Source organism: Lonchura striata, chromosome Z (genome assembly GCF_046129695.1).
Source record: "Lonchura striata isolate bLonStr1 chromosome Z, bLonStr1.mat, whole genome shotgun sequence".
Lineage (NCBI taxonomy): Eukaryota > Metazoa > Chordata > Aves > Passeriformes > Estrildidae > Lonchura > Lonchura striata.
This window is the reverse complement of record NC_134642.1, coordinates 84,980,890-85,004,985: the sequence shown is the minus strand read 5'-3', so window position 1 is coordinate 85,004,985 and position 24,096 is coordinate 84,980,890. Positions and strand designations below refer to the sequence as shown.

The following is a 24,096-nucleotide window of genomic DNA, read 5'->3' as shown; positions in this document are numbered from 1 at the left end:
TCCATTTTAAACACCAGGATAGGGACACCAAAGAACAAAGTCAACATGACATGGAATATCACAATAAGCAGCTCAGCAGCTGTGTCAGCAGTTCTCACACGCACCACGACCACTCCAGAGGTACTCATGGATGTGAAAATGTGCAGGATATTGTGTACCAGAATATTTATTTCATTAGATCTTGTGTCATGTGCTCTGCTGCTTTAACCTGATGCAGCTGCTGCCCATCAAAACATCATCTCTTCGGAGTGGTTGAATTATTTGAACACTTCTCTTTCCAGACAATGCTAAGAGCACCTATCCAAAAAGCAATTTTCCCCTTTCTGTCAGCATGAGCTCTCCAGATTTTTATGTGCACCCTATTTCACTGGCAGGTCTGACAAAACATAACTGGTTTATTCTACCTACTTCTTTTGAAGCTGGTTTAAAAAATAGATGAGGCTGTATGCACAACACATTTCTGGGGAAAACGTGGGGTTTTTTTTCCCCCCTCTGTTCTTTTTTCCTTCTCTTCCTCACCCAATAAAACAGGGCAAAACCTCATGGAAAAGGACCTGGCTCACCAGAGATGACTTCCTTCACACAGCCCAGGCATGTGACAGCTCCTGCAGCACCCTGCCTTCAGCAGGCTCTGTGTACTTGGAATTTCCAGTTAAATAACACCTGGATGGAAAGCCCACACCTTACAGTTCTCCATGACCTATATGCCTGCTTTTCTCGGTATTTCTACATGCAAGGCTTGGCATCAGTGTTGGAGCTTTTAATCAAAACATGATGCGCTGCTGAGTCCCTCACCCCTCCAGCTGAAAGCAGAGGATGGTGATGTGTTTTTGCAAATAAGCCCATGCTCACAAACTTTCTTTTTCTTTGTGAGGTCCAATGCTTAGCATTAGGCCTGCCAACAAGGGGCTGGATGTTTTCCATTTGCCCTTTTAATTTGATGCATAAAATGCATAAAATCTCCTTCAGAGTAGACAACTGCTCACCCTCTAGGGTGCGACCTGCTGATGCCTTCCCAGTTTGCACCTCCAAATAAAAAATTTGCAGACAGAAAAATAAGAAAATGTGATATGAATTCAGCATGGGGTTCATTCAACAGGGCACCTCTCATTCAGGTGTGAAAGTTTTCACTACCTACAAACATTGTGCGTGGTCACACTGACCTGTGGTACCACATCCTCTTTGAAGGTCTGCCATGTGTTTCAAAATGCTTTATAAAATAAATATTCTGATGAAACTGAACAGAATATTAAGCACTGATTTTACAGGTGCCATCAGCACTCTGGGATGCATTAGGAAGAGCGTTGCCAGTAGGTCAGGGTGGGTGATCCTTCCCTTTGCCCAGCAAAGGGTCACATCTGCAGTGGTGTGTCCAGGATGAGAGGCGCAAGGACATTGTGGAGCAAAAGGGACACAAAGATGGGGAAGGAATCAACTGCAGGATCATTCACAGAAAAGGCAAATTAGAGGTGAAGAAGTCATTGCCCCACTTTGCTCAGCTTTTGTGGGGTCCCACCTGGAGCACTGCGCCCAGGCGTGGTCCCCGTTATTCCCAACAGAGGTGGGCAGCCTGGAGAGGGTGCAGGAAGGGCCACAAAGAGGATCTGAGGGCTGGGAATTCTGACTTGGGGAAGGCTGAGAGACCTGGGTTTGCTCAGCCTTGAGGAGAGAAGGCTGAGGGGACGCCTCACATCGTGCTCCACTGTTGGGGTGCTCAATTTATTAAGTTGAATGTTCTGTGTTCTAACATAGTGCCATGTCCCAGTGTCCCCTGAGTTATTACAGCTGGCTGTTCCCCTGTGTTATGCCCTCCTACCCAGATGTTCCTCAAAGATTCTCCTCCCTGTTTTCCAGATCCTGTCAAAGCAACCCGGCCCCTTCTCCCTGTCCATCAGCCCAAACCCCACCCTTTGTTCCAGAAAGTTCCCTGTCCCTCACCCTCAGACCCAATCCCCACCCGGATCCTCTCTCCTCCCCTGGTTCTGGTTCCTTGTAGCCCTAAAGCCACACCTTGAAGATTGACCATTGTCTCTCTTGCGGTGCCACCCCCTGCTCTGCAAGATTAAAAACCCGCGCACGGGCGTGCTCGGGGCTCTCTCTGCTCGTGTTCCCCTTCAGCTCCTCTCCCTCTCGCTGCCCTCGTCCTTCCCAGCAAAGCTGCTGGACCCTGCACTGCAGGAAATCCTCTCCTGTCCCTTTCTCGGTCTCTGCTGCAGCTCCTGGGCGGTCCGGCCGGACGCGAGAGGAAACGTTTTCACCACAACAATCACCCGCTGGAATCCTGCTGGAATGGACCCCCCAGAATTATTAGATATTTTTGAGATTCAGCTGCACAGGGCTCTGGCCCATCTTGCCTGGACCATGATTTTGCCAAGAAAGTTTGACCCAGATGATCCTTGAGGTCCCTTCCAACCTGGGGTTCTATGACTTTGTGAACTCCCATTTTTGCACCCTCTTCACCAACTGTGACTCAAAACCTTGTTTTGAAAATGGATTTGTATCCCATCAACATCAAAGGCAATTTTTTGGGCAGAAATATTGTAAATGACGGCTTATAATATTTTCTGCCATGCAATCAATGTCGTTTATCAAGCTATTATGCTTGCATGCATTCAGACCACTCAATTGAGATTTTTGTGCGTTACGTGCTCTTAGGCTACCCAAAACTTACACATTAGGGCCTAATTTGTCAAATTATTTTTATTAATATGTATTGATTGCTTTTAACAGACCTCCATAACCTGCGAGAACATCTTGATTATGTGATAATTTCTGTTTAAAAAAATGTGTTTTGCAATTAATTCCACGTAAAAGACTGCTGTGTGGCAGAAATGTGAAGCTCTAGGGTCTAGGCTTCAGAATAGAGTACTGAGAAATGCCCTCAACATGCAGAAGACCTGCAGGGAAGAATTTGTTTTCAATCCCTCCCCTCCTGCTCTCACTCTTTTCCCAGAAGAAACTGCCCTTTAACCATGGGACTTGATTATTCTTGCTGAATTCAAATAAGCACAGGCCCACCTCACCTCAGATGTTAATCTGTCACCAACAGAGGCATTGAAATGGTTTTTGGGAGCGAGAATATCAGCAAAAATAGAACCATTTCCTTTGCAATTTTTTTTTTTCAAATAACGCATCGGTATCAAGAGAAAACCATGACAGTTCACTGAAGAAGAATTCACAGTTACATATAAAGTCTTCCTCTTGACAATGGAAAATGTGGTGAATAAGTCACTTTACATAAACTTTCCTAATACAGGAATAAATATGGCCAATTTGGGTGGCACTACACTTAAAAGCAGTGACAAAGGTGCTGAAATCTGGAGTCCACACTCTATTTCCCAATATCCTGGGCAATTTGCACACAGAACTGTGTTGCACTAAGGACAGGAATGCCAGCAGGCCAAGGGATGTGATTATTACCTTAAAATAAAGCACCACATTATTATTTGCACCAGATTTATTTTATTCCTGAAAATAAAACAGTCAAGCTTGAAGAAAATAAAAATAAAGGCATCAGAGCCAGGGATTTTTCAGTGCTACCTAATGACAGCACAATGAGAAAAAAACCTAAATTTCACAAAATTGCATTTAAATATATTTGGGATTTCGGGATTTGTCTGTTTGTTTCCTTGCTTCTTTTTTGCCTGTGAAGATGATCAAATGGTGACATAGATTGCCATGAGAAGCTGTAAAGTCTACATCCCTGGAAATATTCGAAAATCAATGGAAATGACCTTCAGAAACCTGCACTCCTGGACCATCCACTGAGAGCTGGGATTAGGCTACAGGCAAGTGTCTCACGTCTTCAACTATTCTGATTTTGTGATGGCCAGTGCTATAATTTGCATTATTCCAGGCTGTATGGAATATATGTGTATTTTATTTACAGGTAAGGTGAATACTTTAATATCAATTGCATACTAGATGCACATGACAGTAAGTAATTTGAATTTTTCTGTAAGAGTGGATTAATTTAGCTACTTCCACCTTGGGAAATCCATTAGTACATTTGTTCAACATGTGGTGCAAACAACCCTCCTTAAAAAAAAAAGACAAAACACGCTTTGTAAGACTATAACAGCATCTTTGAAATCACTCAGTCATTTCTAATCGAGGTATTGAAGAGCATCTACAAGACTGACAGGAAGTGACTGACAGCACTTTTATCTGTACTAATTTTTTTCCAAAGCCCTTGTCAGTGCAGAGGTCAGGAAAGCAAAAGTGGAGACTTAGGTTGTGCAAATAAAGCCACAAAGCAAACAGATCAGAGCACTCTGGGCCTAAATCCATCTCACTGAATTTTTATTTAACAGCCTGAAAAGGGAAGAACTCCTTTGATTCCTGTGTTTCTGGCCGAGAGACAGCAGCTGTCAAAGAAATAGTTCACTTTGGATACTGGGAAGACTGAACTGATATGGAAAACTGCAATGTGCCAAGCAAGGAACCCCACAATCACTTCTTAATCACTTGGAAGAATAAAGACGCCATGGGAAACTGGCATCTCTGGTTCACCTTTCAACTCCTCTCCCTTCACTCAGCCTCCATGCTGCACTTAAACCCAAAATCCCTTGATCATTAACCGTGAGATCATTAACTTGCCTTTCCACCCTTCCAAAATGCACACAGGCATTTTTTCGCCATGTTTTTCAATAATGAGATCTTCTCAGTGAGAGCTGACATAAAAGGTACAGACACTTTCCAAAAGGATGCTGGCAGCCCATTTGACATCTGTTGTATTTTTTTTTTTTCACTTAAATAAACTAAACATGCTCACCAGTTTATGCTCTCAGACAGTTATTGAATTTCAGACTTGGAAGATCAAAACCAAGTAGTTTTAAGATGCTCAGACTTCAAACGTGAACATGGTCAACTCATGAAACACGCTCACATTGCCTTATGGCGTAATAAAGTTAATAAATTATTTTTCTTGCCATTAAGGTTGTGTTTCTCCCTCTGTTTTCCCTTATGCACACACTAAACAAAAGAGGAGTGATTTTTATTTCAAAGAAAACTTCCCTCAGTGTCATTTTGTAGATCCACTTGTGTGCTGTCCATGGCTAATTAGTCACACAAGTTGACAGGCAGCACATTAAGAGTTTTCCTGAACAGAATTATTAATTAATTACTACTATTAATTGTCTGTAACAGTTGTTGTTTATTATATTTTGATAATTTACATGAATGCTGAGAATTACTTTAAAAGATGGAAAATCTGCCAGCTACCCTGTAATGCATTTCAATGCCAATATTAATTAATTGAAAATTATTTTGTTTCCATTTAGGTTAAAATTGGTTTCCATATATGTTGGCAGGAGTCTGCTGAAGAATTAACTTGGACCATAGTGTTCGTATTATCTTTGGAAAACATCCTTCTGTTTGGAATGTTTGATATAATTACCTTTTATCTATTTAGCCAAATACTTTTTCACCTCGCTGGAGGATGTGCTGTACTGAAAACAACTAAAACACACATTTTCCTGCCTGTCTCTATCTTATCCTCTGCCAGTTTATCAGATATTTAAAATCTGCTAGAGAGCACTGAAAAACCTGGCTGCACAAATAGGGTGATATTACAGATCTATCCCCTCATCTCAAATCTTTTACCACAACTAAGTTTGGTATATAAGTACACATAGGAAATAAAGTGGGATTGACATTAACAAAAGAGTAGGGTCAGAATGGAACAGCAATTTAAAGTATACAATTTACTCCACAAGCATTTTTTTATAAATTTTGGTTCAGACACGCTCAAAGCTCCAGGATCAGAAAAAAGAATGAAGTATGGCAGAAAAGTAATATTTTTCCATGGGTAAATTTATAAAAACACATAATTAATTAAATTTATTAGCTTGAAATTGGTATTGTTATCAATATCAGGTTGTTTTAAATTTTATTTCTATTAAGGTAATGAAGGAAGTTGCATTCTTGAGTATCCATACAGCTCCCAAACTGTCTGGAGTATTTGCTGATCTATTTAGGGAAGACTTCTACCTAAATGTTTGATCTTCCAGGGTACTTGTATGCATCTATTTTTTTTTTTTCCCCTTTGCATAGTTCATGGCTTGCTGTCTGAATGGGATTGCCTTTTATTTTACTCACATTAATGCATGATTAAGTAAAATCCCTGTTGTCTTTTACTGTGAAAATCCTCCTGTTTAAGGTATGTCCCTTGAAAAATTTATTACTTCCCAGCAGGTGCCGAGTTCAGCAGTGCATCCTATCATTGCACAAAGTCTCTGATGAGGAGGATGCAGAAAACACCAAGCTGCTTTTAAAATTTTCTGTGCAGCCTTTTGAGGGAGACAGGGTGACATAGGCTCTTCTCTGTGTTGTTTTCTTTGTTTTTTTTCCCTTATCCTCCTCTTTTTTTCCTACATGGTACCTCCTGACACCCTAAACACTTAATTTTTAACTTACTGCTTTCAACTACACTGAAAAATGTCAAGAAGCCTTTTCTGAGATACGAGGGATTAAGAGATTAGCTTTTTGGCAAAAACTCATTAAAAAGCCATAGAAGAGCAACCTTTGCTAGCATGCTTCTTAAATCATACATCTAATAAACACTCCTAGTAAAAGTCATCACTCAGGGTCTTGCACTCCTGGGTTCCTCTGGACACATCTTAGAACATTATTTTAATTTAGACACTTCAGCATTTGAATTAATGCATCTGATTGACTCACAGCTTACACTAATCGCCATTAGTTTCATAGGAAGAAAAATCAAATTATTTTCTTGAAATACCTTTTTTTTTTTCCAGTGGCTTATATGACTGTGTACAGGGTTACATAATGCAGAAGTAAAAGATCATTTTAAAACCTATTTTTAAAGCTTTTAACAAGGCTAGACTGAATCCATACATGTAGCAAACAAGACCAACACAAACTAAATTAACATTCTGGATTTTACTTACTCCAGGAGTATTAATAGGTTCTTTATTTAACCACTGTTGTCCAGGAGATATTCCCCATGGATTGCAAACTAGAAATGTAACATCCTGCTTCTGTAAGTACTGTGATTGCCACAGATTGTCAAGTTATTTATTTATGCTTTAGTCTGTTTACCAAACTGAGTTTTTGTTGAAGTGCTTGAAGATTTTAGTTAAGTAGATGTGTATTTTTTAAAGCCCTATTAATGCTCATCTGCTAATTACAGTGACAATTATCACAATATGATTTTCTTTTTCTCCAGATTCAGTCATGTCTGGCATCTTCCCAGTCATGTTCAATGCAATTTCCTGCCAGCCAAGTACACAATAAACCCAAAATTTTCCTGAAGTGAAGCCATGCCTAGGCTTAAATAAATGACATAAATCCATAGGATAAATTCCAACACTGATAAAAATTATAGGGAAGGAGATGGAAAATAAGATTAGAAGAAGTGTCTCCTGGCTTCTTGTGTGGGAAACAAGCACCTCCTTGTGCAACTCAAATTTTAGGTGGCAACCAGCTGCAATGACATTTTAGAGTCAGAAATAATTGCAGCTGGTGTCTGGAGTTGGTCATTCTCCCACAGGAAGTAGCTCCATTTCTTTGCAGAAAGTTTAACTTAAAATGAATCAGTTTAAATCCAAATTACCTTAAAATTGCATTACGGACACTTGGAATTCACTGTCAGAACAGCAGTAGCAGAATTTTCAGGGAAGGAAATGAGCAAAAAACCTTCATGAACAGATCAGCCTTTTATTTCTGGGCTAAGTTCTGCTCCCTTTACCCTATGGCAGAGACATAATCTACAGAACAGCCAACCCTGGTTCTCTCTGTGTAGTTTTTTGAAACATATTTATTAAATTAAATAATTAATTATTAAAAAAATGAGAACCACACAGATTTAGGACAGTTGCAGTGTTGAGCCCAGCTTTAACAGTTCCATCTTTTTGCTCAGTAGATATATTTTTGTGCCTTTGGGATAATACAAGAGCTCAGTTAACTTTTGGTGAGCTGCCTGCCTCTACTTTTCCTTCAGATTCTCTTTGTTTGTATGGGAAACTAGTTTTTACTCTGGACATCAGCATAAATTATGATTTGAGGGGCATTTGGTGAAGGATATGTAGAAGAATTATCTTAGAGTTAGCATATAATTATATAGAATTATCTAGAATTGTTCTCTGAAAAATGTTGGTGACTTTGAAGTCACTACTATGGACATTTTTGTGAAGGGGAGTGGTAGACTTTTTTGAGTCATTACATTCTGCAGGTGCCATTTCAACTTAATTACTTAACTTTCAGCTGTTAATCATTATAGAGATGCCTATGGCACAGATATAAGGATAGAAACCCCAATAATGATCAGCATAATGATCCCATTGATGCACTGGGATTTTAGCTATTGTTCATATATTTGTAATCCTGCAATTCTTTTGTGAATAACTCTGAATTTCATATCCAGTGCCAGCTGCTGCTGTCCCATTTTGGGCAGACACAGCAATTCCTCTCCTGGCAATCAAGGACACCTCACTGCCCCAGGGTCCAGAAATTAAAATAAAAGTGACTTGGGGAGAAACTTGGGGTCAATGCCTTTATTAGCTGAAGGTGTAATTGTTAGATTAACCCCCAAACTTATAAAAGTGTGAAAACCCACGACACACCGTTCATTTTTGGGTGCAGCCCCTGGGGGGTGCTTTGCCTGCCAAAAATCTCCCTGAAGGCCCTTCAGTGAATATAAATACTTCTTATTTTTATTTAGTCTGGCTTCTGCATTTAGGTAGCCCCAACAAGGCATCACCATCACCCCACAGGACGGGATCACAGCTTGGCCAGCCGCAGGCTCACGGGCCACTGGAGCCTTTCCAGCAATTTAATTTAATTTTCACTTACCAACCTCCACAAGGCTGGAGCAGTTGGGGTCCGTGAAGCCCTGGGGACACTCACAGGAGTAGAAGTTGTCGTTCAGCCCTGACAGGCAGATGCCACCGTTCTGGCACGGGTTGGAGTCGCACACATCCGCTGTGGGCACAGGAAAAACAAAGTTTTTTTGTAGAAAAGCCACCAAAAATTACCCACAGGCTCTCAACATGTCGTATTCTTTTGGTAACTGAGCGCAGAAAGAAAGGATGAACTCTTAAGTCCTTCCAAATGACTTTTGGCTCACTCAGTTTTAGTATTTATAATTGTCTTTCCCTAATCTTCCACCCCCATAAAATGTGGTTGTCTTAAACTCAATCCACTTGCAAAAGACAAAGGAAATGGTAATTTCTTACTTTTTCTAACTTGAAGATTCTCAGGATATCTACAGATTTAATTCTGTCATTAGTGGGAAAACTGGAAGCAATCCTAAAGAACAACGCCTAGGCTTTGGTCAACTTCAATGCAATATTTTTCTCAGATAGTTTATCTTATATTTACATACATTTTTATTTATCTCAATCTTCATCTTTAAAAGCAGGTTGTCCTCTCCACTGCTCAGCATAGCATTTAAAAATAACAGTAAACATTTCTGCAATAAATGCATCTGAAAGAATGATCTACAGATAAAAAATTATTAGAAAACAAGCACATTATTTTCTTGGGTTTTTTTAATTAAAAGTTGCCAGTTTTTTTTTTTTTTTTCCCATGTAATTGAAGAGATTTAGGGAAATTAATTTGGTTTCTTTCAGCAATACTGACATTACAGCATGTTTTGGATTATTTTGGTGCAAACTCAGCTCAGAATTTCAACACCTGTCTTACACATGGATTAATCCTTGGTGTGAGAATTTACATCTAAATATTGGTTAAGAAATACAAGTGATGAACAAAAATGCCTTTATGAATTCTGTGCTTCAGTTGCACAGAAAAACTGGATTTGTGCAGTAGTTTGTTGGGTTATTTGCAGATTTATTTAATTTTTTGTCAGCTTTAGGGTGCCTTCATGTCACAGAGAAATGTCATGTACTTGATATTAAGTTTTGTCTTAAAGATTATCCAGCTGATGGAGAAGCAGAGTTATTGAGAACACTAAATGACATTTTCTAACTGAATTTAAATAAGCCAAGACTTCACATTTTCTGCTTTTGTTGCATTATTGAGGTGGAAAACGATGCTTGTTTATTACTTTTTGAGGATTAGGCAATTGGTGGTGAAAGAACAGCTACTATTAAATGAATTTTCTGACAACTGTATTCCCATACCTCTAATTAAATTAATAAAGTAAATAGCATCTGGAGCAGGAACACTTAGTATGCAAATCCACATGGATATTCTGATTAAAATGAGAGAAAATATTTTTGCTACATATTTCCTGGTTTGGTGTTATTCTGATTTCATTTCAATACACCATTGGTGTAAAAGGCAAAAAGACAAAATACTGTTTGAATTTGTACATTCTATATTGAATCACAGGCAGAATCCAAACAGAATTTTACATTATATTTCCAGAAACTTAAATCTCCTGAAATGACCAAAGTGTGGACAGTCAACTCCTGGTTTTATTTTGCCTGAAAATTTTTTGTTGGCTTTTTCAACCTGAAATAAAGTGACCCAACCTGCAGTTTGGGACTTACAAAGCAGATGTTCTCCTCTGTTAACAGCCATTTATTTCCATGTTCAGGAAATAACTGCACTAATTGCTCTTTTGACCCACCACCTTGGCCTGTCAGTCACTGGTGTAATTTTTGTAATGTCATTATTGCCACAGAAATCCCAGAAAGAAAATTAATAAAGAGCACAGGGAACAAAACGTTCCAACCAAAAAAGCAAACCAAAACAAAACAAAAAACAACAAACAAAGCAAACAAAAATAAAGCCAACCAAAAATTACAACAAAAACCAACAAAACAAAAATCCAAATGAAGCCAAAAAACAAAGAAAGAAACAAAGAGCCAAACAAAAACCAGCCTATCTTGTATTATTCATAGAATGTTAACAAGGACTAAAGAGAAAAAGTCCTTCTGTGAACAACAATGGTTAAATTATATCATAGTACAAAATCAAATATGATGCAGTAAGAAAAATGAGAAACTGCACAATTCTACTTAAGAGGTGGTACCAGGCTGTGAAAATGTTGAAACTTAAATTATCAAAAATCATGTAAAATGTTATCTCTGTTATTTATAGCTTATTGTCTGTGAAATGGCGCTGAACAAAATAAACATCACCTTTGAATCAACAAAATGTTCCTCAATTTACATTTTGTGCCTCTTGAGAGGATGTTCATGCTGAAATATTGAAATCTAATTTGTTATACATTCCACTGGGTTTGATGAGCAGAATTTGATTTTGAAGGCTGTGTTTTAAGTAAGAAAAGATTTTATGGGTGCATTGTGTCTTAACACAACTGATAAAGGGATTTGTTACCATTGAAATGTGACACAGAATTTAACACAACGCTGGTTTTATAATTTAACCTGAGAGATTTTGTGAATGGAAGAGTAAAATAAACCCAAGAAAGGAATTGTATAATTTACAATAAATCTTGCAGGAATCTGCTCTCTTGCTGATGGCTTTCCATGGTGATTGGCAATATGCTGTTTGTGTAACAGATTGTGTAACTTTACAAATTTCTGCAAATTAAACAAACACTCCAGGAGAAATTCAATTATTAATGAGAAAAAAAATCTAAAGACAATTACTATTGTACTTTTATTAAGATATTCTGAAAAGATTCCAGTAAGATTCAGTGTCAAATAAAAACAGTATTTCATGTTTGTCTTTCCTATGTCTGACTAACCTTGTGCTTTTCTTTACATGACCTCTCAAGTGTAAAATTGTCTGAGGACAGTACATAAATCTGTGATACTTGATTTAGTATCAAAGGGTCCTAAATCTGTGAGATTTTTAAAATTATTATTATTTTTCTGCTCATTTTTCATTTTTTTCATAACACTTTGAAGTGAAATTACTTCTTGAGTAAATGGTCCATCCTCTCTTTGGAAACCTTGATTGGTTAAGAATAAAAAAAAAAGGATGACAAAAAGAATAAAATCAAAGACACCCATGCACACTCAAAATTAGAATTTTAATTAAGAACCTTCCCTGATTCTCCAACCTCAGTGAAAATTATACAGCAAAATGCAAATAAAATGCTGATATATTTGCATAAAACCTAGGATTTTTTCTTTAAGGAATGTGTTGATTTTTGTCCATAACAAATAAGTCAGCCAATGAAATGAAATCTTTTTCATTAAAACCCCAGAGAAAAATTTTTCTTCAAGTTCTTCATGCTCTTTCCCACATGTTGACGTAACTATTTTTTAAGCCACATGCTTTTCAATAAAATACTGAATACACAACTATTGCTCCTTTCCAGAAGCAGGCAGTGGTGGGGAGTTGGGTAGAAGTTGCACACCTACTCTTTGCTGAACTTTAAACATTGATATAACTTATTTTTGATCCCATAAAACCCCACAGAAATGAAACACTGTGTGGTTCCTGACTGAGGGGTTTAATTCTGTGCATGACAGCAGAGGACAGCCTGAAAGAAGGAGCCCAACCCTTGTGTGTATAAATAATGCATCACTCTGTGATGTTAAGAGTTTGCCCATCAATCCTTGTCAAGAGCAGAAATTCACAGTTTATGAAAACGCCTTTTGTGACGTGAAGGGTGAGGGAGATGGGCAGAGGGAGAAGTTCCATCCCACAACCTTCACAAAGCACTCATCCCAAAAGCAGATAGACCAGCCAGCTGCCCCTATTATACACTAATTAATTTGCAAAGAAAAAAGGACAGAAACATGGAAAAGAATTGTTTAATCCAACTTAAAGCTATTCGCTATTTAGTGTTATGGTTCCTGGGGCAGAAATACCTGCCAAAAGCTAAGGTATCCTGAATTAGGCCTGAGAGAAGCATTCCAGTCCCCATGCACAACATCATTAGCCTGAAATGGAGACAATTTCCCTCAACTATAACACCTAGAATGATAACTATTAGGCTTTCTGGCAGAACTGCTGCTCTGAGAGACATCTGCTTGAGACAATGATATGATGATAAAGAAAGAAACCTGCCTTAAAAAGATCCCGTGGATTCACATTTCAAAACTGTAATGATAGAAGTGATTGAATAAAGAGCACTCGGGTGTCTGGGCCACGTTTCCTTCTATAATTTAAAAATAGAGCACATTCTGTGAAACAGCGAGCGTGCATGGAAAAAAATCAACCCTCTTTATTCTTTCATGTTGTGGGCATTAAATATAAATACGAACACACTGAGTATACATTATATAATGAGGCAGTGAAACACACAGCAGCTGATACTGAGGTAAATGTGCTGATACTGTAGCTGCAAAGAGAATGACATATGAGCTTATGATGTTAGACACACAGATTTTTAGGGAGACATGGTATTTTCTGCATGTGTTTTAAAAAACTTTTGGTTCCACCACTGATGGGAAGAGGAGGGCCATCATTTCTGTCTAAAGCAGCAGCCATAATTGTACTCAATTTCCTATGTGGCTACAGGAAATACGGATTATCTTACAAGCTCTTTCAAAAGAAATAAAAATAACGGCCATTCGCTTTCATGAGAATAAAACTTGTTCCAAAAGAGAAATCTCCAGGCAGCAACAAAAAATGAGCAGTCAACAGAAATCTGGTATATATATATAGCAAAAATAAGCACCACTTCTGAAGCCAAGAAGAGCACCTAAACTCCAGAAGAAGACTGAGAAAGTTCTTGCCACCTGTAGCATTCTCATGTTAAAATAAATTTTCAGAAAAAGAGCTTTAATAAGTTTCCTGATGTACAGAATCAGCTGCACAGTGCCCAAGTCCACACCTATTTCTCCACAGCTGAAGCAGAACCATAAATCATGCTGAAGACACACCTGTGCAGAGATGCAAAGTGTGAACATGGAAACAGATGAGCTCTGCAGTTCTTTTTAAGAAATTTGTAAGCTGTTTCCTCAGATTTAATGGTGAGGCAGATAATTTGTTTCTCCTAAGGTAAAAAAGACAGTTGGAATAATTAAATTGTCTCACTTATTATTTGAAAAATAAGGTTTCTGGATACCAATAGCTCATCTACCTCCTTCTGCTTCTTTTCTAGGCTGATTTGCTTACTGTGCAGGTAGAAAGTTCAGCTAAATTTTTAGCAAGAGAACTCCTGGCAGTGTCTAAATACTTTTAGAAAATACATGAAGCAATATTGTCAATTTGGAATGTCCTCTTGCTGGACAAGAAAACTACAGGAGAATGTAAACCTCAGAGTAAAAAATGTCATGATTTTGTCACAATCTCATGAAAATCAAGGTGGTTACTTCTGAAAGCTTCTGTGATCAAGAGATTCTATGCACTTAAGCTGTAACCTGTAGTTGTGGAGAGCTGCAATGAACTTGTGTAAAACCAAGTATGAAAAATGTTTTCTAAGTTTAGCTTTTTCTGGTCTCGTAATCTGAGGAGATGCACCAGCTGATTTCTCTAAACCTGAGATGGCATTGCAAAAAGAAAATCAGATTATTCTAATGAGAGAATTACCATTTGAATCCCACTCTGGGACGGGGCTGAGACATTAATCCCGGGTGAAGATGAAGTGCTGACTTAAGGTTTGGATTTAATCTAATGGTGCAATACTGTAAAAGTGTGTCCCTACTTCAAGAGTTAGAATAAAGCCCTAAAGTAATGTCTGCAGAGATTAATTTCTATCATAATAAATCCCCTTCTGCCTTAAAAAAGTATAATCTCTTGCCTTTCTAAAGGTCTACACCATGAGCTACTTTATTAATTTGAATGTGAAAGAGCAGCAGGTCACTGCACTTCAGCCTGCTGTGTTATAGACCTTTTGAACATCTGATGTTTGACAATATGAAACAAAAGTAGAAACAGAAAACAGCTTAAAAAGTAAACTCTTCTCTCTTCCATAGGTTACAGAGAGTTCATTTCTATGCCAACAGGCTCTGTGGGGAAAAAGAAGAATATGAACTATTCCTGTCATTTCACATCTTCATTAGTAAAAAACGGATCAAAAATGATTAAAGGGGGAATGTGGTTATATAACACAGCTCTGAATATTCTTACAACTTGTGGGAAATCTTTCCATGCACAGGCTGCCGTGCAGGTTTGAGAAAAGCTGCCATCAGTCGAGACAGTGTTCCATCAAAGGAAAAAAAGAGAGATATTCCCCTGCTTGCTCAGCTGACAGCACGGGCGACACCAGCCCCAGCACCCAGCCCCAGCCAGCAGCAGGGATGCTTCCTGCAGAACCAGGGAGAGGGAAGAAAAATGCCTTTAATGAAAATACTCTGGTCCTCACCAACACAGCCTCCCACATCCCTTCTCTCTGCACGCTCAACAAAGCTGGCAAAACATTCCCCAGGCAGTCCCTGCACTCTTTGCTTTGGTTTTCTGGTTGTTGCTCACCTCACTTGTGTTCACACAGTGGATTTTTGTGTTCACACAGGTTTTTTTGCCACTTGCTGAGGCTCGGGTGAATAAACCTGCATTTTCTGCACCTGTTCACATCTAAGGGGTGGAAGGGTCTATGAAAAGGGAATGAATAAGACCTTAAGACTTTCTGCACAGGGCAATTAGGCTAAACTGTCTCTCCATTAATTTGTTTTGTTAAATTAAAGTTTTCAGAAGACATTCTGAGTCATGACAGATATACCTTGTCATTTCTAGTTGCTTGTCCTTTACTTTTAAAGCTGATCAGGAGATTTTTAGCATTGTGTTCACTCAAAATGTCTCAGTTAATAAAATATTCACATTTCTTGCCCATCCCATTTTCCACACAGGAACCATTAATGCACATAGCTTAGTCATTAGCACAGTCCTTCAAAATTAACAGTTCTAAGTGGTTATGATCTTCTCTAGGCATGTGACATCTTCTTTCTTTCTTGTCCTTACACACTTAAAATATTTCAGATACATATTTTTACTGGTCTTGACTGTTTTCTTTCCACTTTCTACTTTCACTTCATCAGTGAATCAGGACAATTTAAAACAAAACCAAAACATTCACTGTGGATTTATCACTTTTAAATGAGAATGCCCAATTTTCATCCACATCTTAGATCTTGTTTTTGCCTCTCCATTTCTCTTTTTTTTTTCTTTTTTTTTTATGATCCACAGCATTTCAGGTTGGAAATTTGAAAGAACTAGGGTGTATGTCTATGTTTGTGCATACACAATATATTTATTTCCACATTTTTATATTTATACATACTTTATATATATGGAAGTGAAAGTGGTTTGTTCTTCCTTTGTTTTCCCTACATTAGATATACTCATTCTCTGGTTGCTAGGCAATCTTTAATCTCAGCACTGGTGAATTTATCTTTTCCCATCCTAAGCAAATCCAAATTTGAAAGTTGTGCAATTAAAAAGTCATCATTAACAGTTTTTAAACTCTGATTACACTTCATTATACCCTTCTATCTCCACCAAAATGAAGTACTGCAGAATATAAGTTCTAAGCATATTCTCATTACACTTTGAAAAGTATACACTGATTTCTAGTTACTTCTATTTTTTGATATCCACTCCTAAACACCTTATTTGGCAACATTTTCTTACAAGAGATGCCAAAACTATTGAAATGATGATGGTTTTCATATTTACACTATATGAAGATTGTGGATTTTGCTTCAGGTTTAATTATTTCTCACCATGCGATCCCAGGGTGCCCCAGTGACTGGGCATTGGTTCAGAATGAGAACCTCCACTTGAATTCAGATTTTCCCCACCAAAATCAGTCTGCAGGCAGGAGTAAAAGCAGTGGAGGAAACCAGGGATTCACTTTCAAAACCCACACGAACTCCGGATGACCATTTCAACCCACATGCCAGCACTGAACAAGCTTTCCTACATGGGCACCATCCACAATGCCCTGTTTTGTTACACCAAATCCTATGCATGAAGAGAATAAAGCAAAATATTCTGTAACTTTTCATCATTACAGTTAACAAGCCTTACTGCATTCATTTCACACATTTTTTGGTCACATGGATTTTTAGTTTTTTTTGCCCTGCCACCGTCAAAAAAGACACGTCACCTAATGTGATACAACAGAAGTGCCAGTTTTCATAATTTTCCTTCTGATTGTACAGGAAGGTGATGTTAGTGATCACATTCAGAATATCAATTAGGCACTGCAGACACGAGCCTCTTGTGTGAGGGATATGAAATAGTAAGGGCATTACAGCTATCAGCTGCAATAAAGAACTGATTCTGTTTGTTTTGGACAATGCAGCTGGCAGTACCATGTAAGCTCTGTGGATGAATGATGAAAATCCTCTAGGTCATTTTTGCTAGGAGCCTCTGGAAAGGATAAATGCAATTTTTACCTCATTTGTTCCAGCTTGTCCACAAACAGAGTGAAATCTGAAACTCTCAGGCTTAAAAAGACCCCTGTATAAATTCTACTAAATACTTGTAAATGAGGTTTCTTCCTAGACCTTTCTCAAATATGACATAAAATCGGATTAAATAATGAATCTACCAGATTCACTGTAACTAAAGGCACCAGGCAAGAGCCCCAGGATGGGCCAGCTTGAAGGGGGCAAAGAGGGTCACTGGTGCCACCTCCTGCCCCAGCAGGGCCACCCCAGGGCACAGGACTGTGTCCCCGTGGCTCTGGAACGTCCCAGAGGAGACCCCAGGGCAGGAATTCTGCTCTGGGCAGGAACTGCTGGATCAGCCCTGCCCGGGGCTCTGGGACACAGCCTGGGGCTGGAGCAGAGCCCTGCACTGGGACACACTGGGACACACTGGGACAGACTGGGACACACTGGAACACACTGGGACAGACTGGGACAGACTGGGACACACTGGGACACACTGGGACAGACTGGGACACACTGGGATAGACTGGGACACACTGGGACACACTGGGACACACTGGGACAGACTGGGACACACTGGGATAGACTGGGACACACTGGGACACACTGGGACACACTGGGACACACTGGGACACACTGGGACAGACAGACTGGGACACACTGGGATAGACTGGGACACACTGGGACAGAATGGGACAGACTGGGACAGAATGGGACAGACTGGGACACACTGGAACACACTGGGACACACTGGGACACACTGGGACACACTGGGACACACTGGGATAGACTGGGACACACTGGGACAGAATGGGACACACTGGGACACACTGGGATAGACTGGGACACACTGGGACACACTGGGACAGACTGGGACAGACTGGGACACACTGGGACAGAATGGGACACACTGGGACACACTGGGACACACTGGGACAGAATGGGACACACTGGGACACACTGGGATAGACTGGGACACACTGGGACACACTGGGACAGAATGGGACACACTGGGACAGACTGGGACACACTGGGACACACTGGGACACACTGGGACAGAATGGGACAAACTGGGACAGACTGGGACAAACTGGGACAGACTGGGACACACTGGGACTGACTGGGACACACTGGGACACACTGGGACAGACAGACTGGAACACACTTGACACACTGGGACAGACTGGGACACACTGGGACAGACTGGGACAGACTGGGACACACTGGGACACACTGGGTCAGACAGACTGGGACACACTGGGACACAGGGGGACCCATGAGGACACTCAGGACACCTGGGGACACCCAGGGACAGCTGGGGACAGCCAGGGCTGGGGCCCCTCTCTCTGGGCTCTCTCCAGCTGAGCAGCCCCAGCTCCCTCAGCCCTTCCTGGGCACGGGGATGCTCCAGCCCTGAATCCCCTCTGTCCCTCCATGGACCTGCTCCAGGAGCTCCTGTCCTCCTGTCCTGAGGAGATGGGCGCTGCACTGCAGGAACTGTGAGTCTCTGAGGGCACATAAACACCTAAACACAGATTTAGCCAAGGTAAAGACTGGGCTGTGATAAATCCATTTGTTGCTCTCACATTGCAGGCGCTGCCTCGCGCTGTTACAGCCACTTCCCTACACAGTGGTTTACAAGAATATTGAAGAAACAGTTTATATATGCCAAAACATCATCTCAGTATGGCCACACTGCACAAACTGTATTCTTGGCAGTGGTTTTTAATTTATTTTTATTACCTGCTGTACATTGTAAACCAAGCTTTAAAAAAGCTGCTTGGAAACCATCACTGCTCCTATCGAGAAACATTTGAAAATTAAGAGCTGGGAACAGTCATTGAGAAAGGATGAGAAAGGAAGAAGTCAGACAGAAAAGAGTAAATTACAGATGTTCACAATTGGAGTGACCAAGAATGTGATGCTTTTACAATGCTCTGTCGTAACAGGGAGCTAAAATGCTATTTTAATAACAGCACATATAGATCCTGGACTGTTGAGCCAGACAACCACTCTCTTTCAGCTTCTGAACACAGACAAAAGCACCTAAACTAATCAGTTTGTTCTCTGGCATCACAAGACAACCAAACTGTGGAGGAATGAAGTGCATGGTAACTGCTTCTGCTCACAAGACCAAGTCACTAACCTGCCCTTCAGCATCCCAGATACATCCCACAGCCCACAGCAGATCTGGAAACAAACGTGGTCTCCCAGTCTGGCTTAACAGTGGTGAAAAAGGAGAATTATCTAACTGGTCTCTATGTTTTTATTTGTTTTTGTGTTTTTTTTTTTTTCCTGCAGCTTTGCTTTATTAATTACATCCAAGTAACGTGGTGTGGTTGTAAAGCAGTGCAGTGCAATGCAAACCCTGTTAATTAGGACAGGATGCCCATGTCATTTCATGTTTGAAATGCAGTTGGTCTTCTTTGACCCTTAACACAGTCTTGTATCTGCATGCAGTGTATTTATTTTTAAAACACGGGACTAAGGATAGGGTAAATTCCAAAGGGAAGGAAAAATACTAATAAGGAAGTGAGAAAAATTAGTGTTATGAATACATATTCACAAATAAATTTAAGCTATTAAAATAAAAATAACAAAATGAATTAATTTATTCACCCAGTGTACAGGAGAAAGGGGAGGAAGGTGATTACACTTTGACGGGTACAAATAAAGTTATAAATGTACATCAGGCCTTACTGATCCCTTTCCACTTTCCACATCTGTGAACATGGGATGTCACAGCAGAGGACTGTGAGGTTTTTTTCAGATTAAGAACAAAGTCTTTACATGGATTTGTGTGGGATTAGCACCAGACCAGTGGAATATGTGCGCTCTCTTTATCGACTTCTGTGATTACCACCAATCTCCTACTTCTTGTTCTTCAGCTTATTTTTAAATGTGTTGCTAGAATTAACTTCATTCAGTTTTCTTTCTCCTTTCACCCAAAACACAAAATACACACCAGTTCAGCTCCCATCCTACACTTACAAGTGTTATTTTTTATCTTTTGCCATTGCTGCACAGGCAATTTATGCCAGCAACAAACAACACAGTAGTTACAGCACAACCAGGTGATTAGAGAAGCCTCATTATTCACCAACAGAACATATAAAAGAGTTGTTGTGAGTGCACAAATATGTTGCTGCAGCCTGATCTTGACAAAGAGGTCACAATTACAGTGACTGATAAATAGATTATAAAATTCCAGTCTGAATTTCAACGTATTTCTTCTCAAATGAAGGTGTTAGATACAACCCACAGGCTCATTAGGAAATTCTTTTTTCCTCTCTATTTGTGAGCCTCATTAAAGGAATCACCTGTGGGGGTTTTTTTTGTATGTTGCAGTTATGTGCTTGCCAGGGGAGCTTTTTATTTTTTGGAGTACAGCAGTACAATGTTTTATATATTATCTATCTATCTATCTATCTATCTATCTATCTATCTATCTATCTATCTATCTAATCTATCTATCTATCTATCTATCTATCTATCTATCTAATCTATCTATTTATTTATTTATTTATATAGTTAGTTAGTTAGTTAGTTAGTTAGTTAGTTAGTTATATTTTCAATAGATGCTGATTCCACCCTTTCCCAAAGTCAAATTATTGTCTGAGCACTGTATTGCTGGGATCTACAAACATTTTAATTGCTGCCATTTCCTTGCTTTGATATCTTGACCTCAAACTAACTCTCTGAAAATTCATTTTCCAGTGAGCTGTCCCAGACCACGAGGCAGTTACACCCACAGTTAGTCACCACTGTGGGGCTAGGACATCACCCTTGCCCTAAATTCGGTTTTTTTGCCCCAGAAGATGTGATGTTTGGCTCCAGGGCACAGCCACTGCTGCCCCAGGTTAAGCTGCCTCAAAAAACGAGGAGTGCAAAGACTGAACATCCTGGATGATAAAAGCACAGTTTGCACAGCACTTGGCACCCCTGCAGGTTCGAGGGCCAAAAAATCTCCCAGCAAAGTTGGAAGCAAAATAAAAACTCTTCCAGGGAGTTGGATCAGAGCTCTGGGGCAGGGTCATGAGCTGTTACACAACAGCTTCCAACGGGATCAGCAGAATCCATTTAAATCCAAAGGGTACCTGTCCCACGCTGCTGCCAGCCCAAATTAAATCCCTGAACTCCAAGGTGTTGCTCCAGCTCAATATTGTCAACAGCAGCAGTGTCTGAATTGTTTTTAATCCATTAACTGAACCACAATTTTTTAAGACAATTTATTGGGCTTTAATGTCCTCATAGTATTCCTTCTATCCTTTCCTCCAATTTCCTGTCTCGTTTTCAGTCCAGCATTTAAACCACATTTTCTACTTCTCATATGTTTCTGATTAGTTTTTATACTTTTTATCCAGACTTTTTTTTTGGTGTTTTTCTTTTTTATTTTTTTATTTCAGCCTCGTTTAGTAGTCTTTGTCTTTCCATTTGTGTACAGCCTTTTATGATTTTCCCCTCATTACTTACCTGCTGCAGCTTTCTTGCTATGCAGTTTAAAGCTATTATTTTTAAGAAGCATCCAGAAACACTCGAGTCCTTTAGTGTATTCTAGTGGCATATCAATTATGTCTCAGTGGAGTTTCAGAACGCCAGGTTACTAACCCAGGAATTGCTGTAAATGGCTCCTTCTAGTCTTGCTGGAATCCAAATATGCAAGAGGCATGCAAGACAATTTGGAGAAATCAATAAAAAAAATTATACTCTGCTTTTGTTGTACAAAAAAAAATGCCTAAAAGGAAGCAGACATTTATTACCCTGGACAAAGGTATTTGCTGAATTCTCCTCCTATGTTATTCAGAAATAAGATTATTTCAGTTATGAAAGCTGCAATTGAAGTACCAGTATATTTTATAAAGTTCAAGATAAGTCAGCTCAAACAACAATTTCTGCATTTTTCAACCTGTTCGTTCCTTATTCACCTACCCTGGTAGGTGACTGCAAGGAAGACAATGTGATATGAATATTTTCCTTTCAGCAGCTGCCAAGGAAGGCTGACAACACTGTCTGAAAAGCTCAACTATTGAAAGCAATCTACAAGGCATCACAATAGAAACCACCCTGAGTCATTACAGATCAAAGCCAGGCACTATTGCCCTCCACTACAGAGCTATTGAAGAATGCTATAAATGAATAAATAAAACTTAAACATGAAGTAAATTTGGTAAGTTTCATTGTCGGGAGTGAAATGAAGACAACGGGTCTTCCCAGATAAAACATATTAGCATGGAAATAGATTAAAAACCGGGATCAAAGTACTTTAGAGTAAACAAAACCATGAAAAGCATTGCATTTATCACTGCTAGAGACCTCTGTATTTATCTTCAAAATCACTGGTTGGAGATTGCAGTTGTAAACATTTCTAGAAATGCTAATCTATTCAGCAGCATGAGATGTAAGTTCCATGAACTTTTATTTCCTGGGGTCTTTCGTTGTTTCTGTTTTTAACAGCAAAATTATCAGTACCTCTTCACAGTCATCCATTCCTTTATTAATCCATCTGATAGCTGGTCCTAAAGAAATCAGATACTTTCTAATAAATCAGGCCCAAAGAGTATTGATTTTGGTGTGGGCTTTTTGTTTGTCAGTTTGTTTGTTGTGGGTTTTTGTTCGGTTGTTTTGGTTTTACTTTTTGGTTGATGTTTTAAGGGTTCCAGGGTGGTTTTGGATTTTTCTGGGAGGCATTGGGGTTTTTTTTTTTTTTTGTTTTGGTGTTGGTTTTTTGTAGGTTTTTTGTTTTTTTTTTTTTGTTACAAAGCCCTGCTCCTGCTGCAACTTCAATCTGAGTAGGGAGAACCAAACACAGACTAATAAAAATTTTGTGTGCCACCAGCAAACACACCTCTGCTTATGGCCATCCCAAAAACAAAACAAACAACCCAAAACCAAACCAAAACAAAAAACCCAAAAGCACAAAAAAACCTGCAAAACTACAAAAAATCCCACAAAAATGATATGAGGCCCATTAGTGCGTCCCCATAGGTGATTTATCTAACAATTCTACTACCTAGTCCTTAAACCCCACTGCCCCATCAGTCTGTATCAAATATTCAAATATTGCCCAAGAGTTGATGTACTTCTGGTATACCAAACATAAGTGATTTCACCCACCTCTGCCAAGAAAAAAATTCAAAAATTAAGCAGTAGAGCTTGTGATTGGATTACGCCTGGCTCTATGTAATAAACCTCAACAAAAACAAACAAAAACCAAAACAAACAGAAAAAAAACCTCAAAAAAAACCAAAAAAGAAAACCAAAAGTGAGTGGTGGCACAGATTCTATAGATATCAAAAATCCCCTTTCTGTGATATCACTAATTGCATGATTCCACCTCCAGTTCTTGCTGCTTTTATAATGAAGGAATAAATGACTGACAATGGCCACATTCCTCTACTAGCAGTATATTAAGTGAATAAAAGTGTTTTTTATCTCACTGAACAAATCTGGCAAGAGTCTGGATATTTTCTGTTAGTTTGAGGGTTTGGGGAATATTTTTTGTGTGTGTTTGTTTTTTGTTTTGTTTTGTGCCTGCACCTCACTGTTGCCATGTAGGTCAAAGTTCCAGGTGAGCACAAAACAGAAGCAAAAGTATCAAACATTCATCTTTTCAGTGGCAGACTACATCAGAGAATCTGAGCAGGGCATTTCTCAGGGCACAACAAACCCAAAAGAACTCAGTAGCCATAAAGAAAGGAGATCAACCTTTATATGTGGTCTCATTTCCTCCTGGGAAAGTGAAACTTTTTGGTCAAAGCGATGGTGACTGATTTTTTCCTATAGTTCTGTGGAAATATTAGGAAGCTCAGTGGATTCAAATTTTAAATTTTTAAATTTAAGTTTAAATTTTATGATTAAATTTTAAGATTAAATTTTGCTTTGTTGTTTTGTGTTGTTTCCTTTTGTT

The 24,096-nt window shown here is 39.2% G+C and overlaps 1 protein-coding gene across 2 annotated transcripts in view; it reads right to left on the bottom strand.

Moving 5' to 3' along the window:
• EDIL3 (EGF like and discoidin domains 3) overlaps nt 1–24,096 on the bottom strand; it is a 238,745-nt gene that overhangs the window by 161,509 nt on the left and 53,140 nt on the right. For both annotated transcript variants that reach the window (XM_021551870.2, XM_021551869.3), the window contains exon 2: nt 8,815–8,943. In XM_021551870.2, coding sequence (XP_021407545.1) covers nt 8,815–8,943 — 129 coding nt within the window. The remainder of the gene's footprint in view (nt 1–8,814; nt 8,944–24,096) is intronic.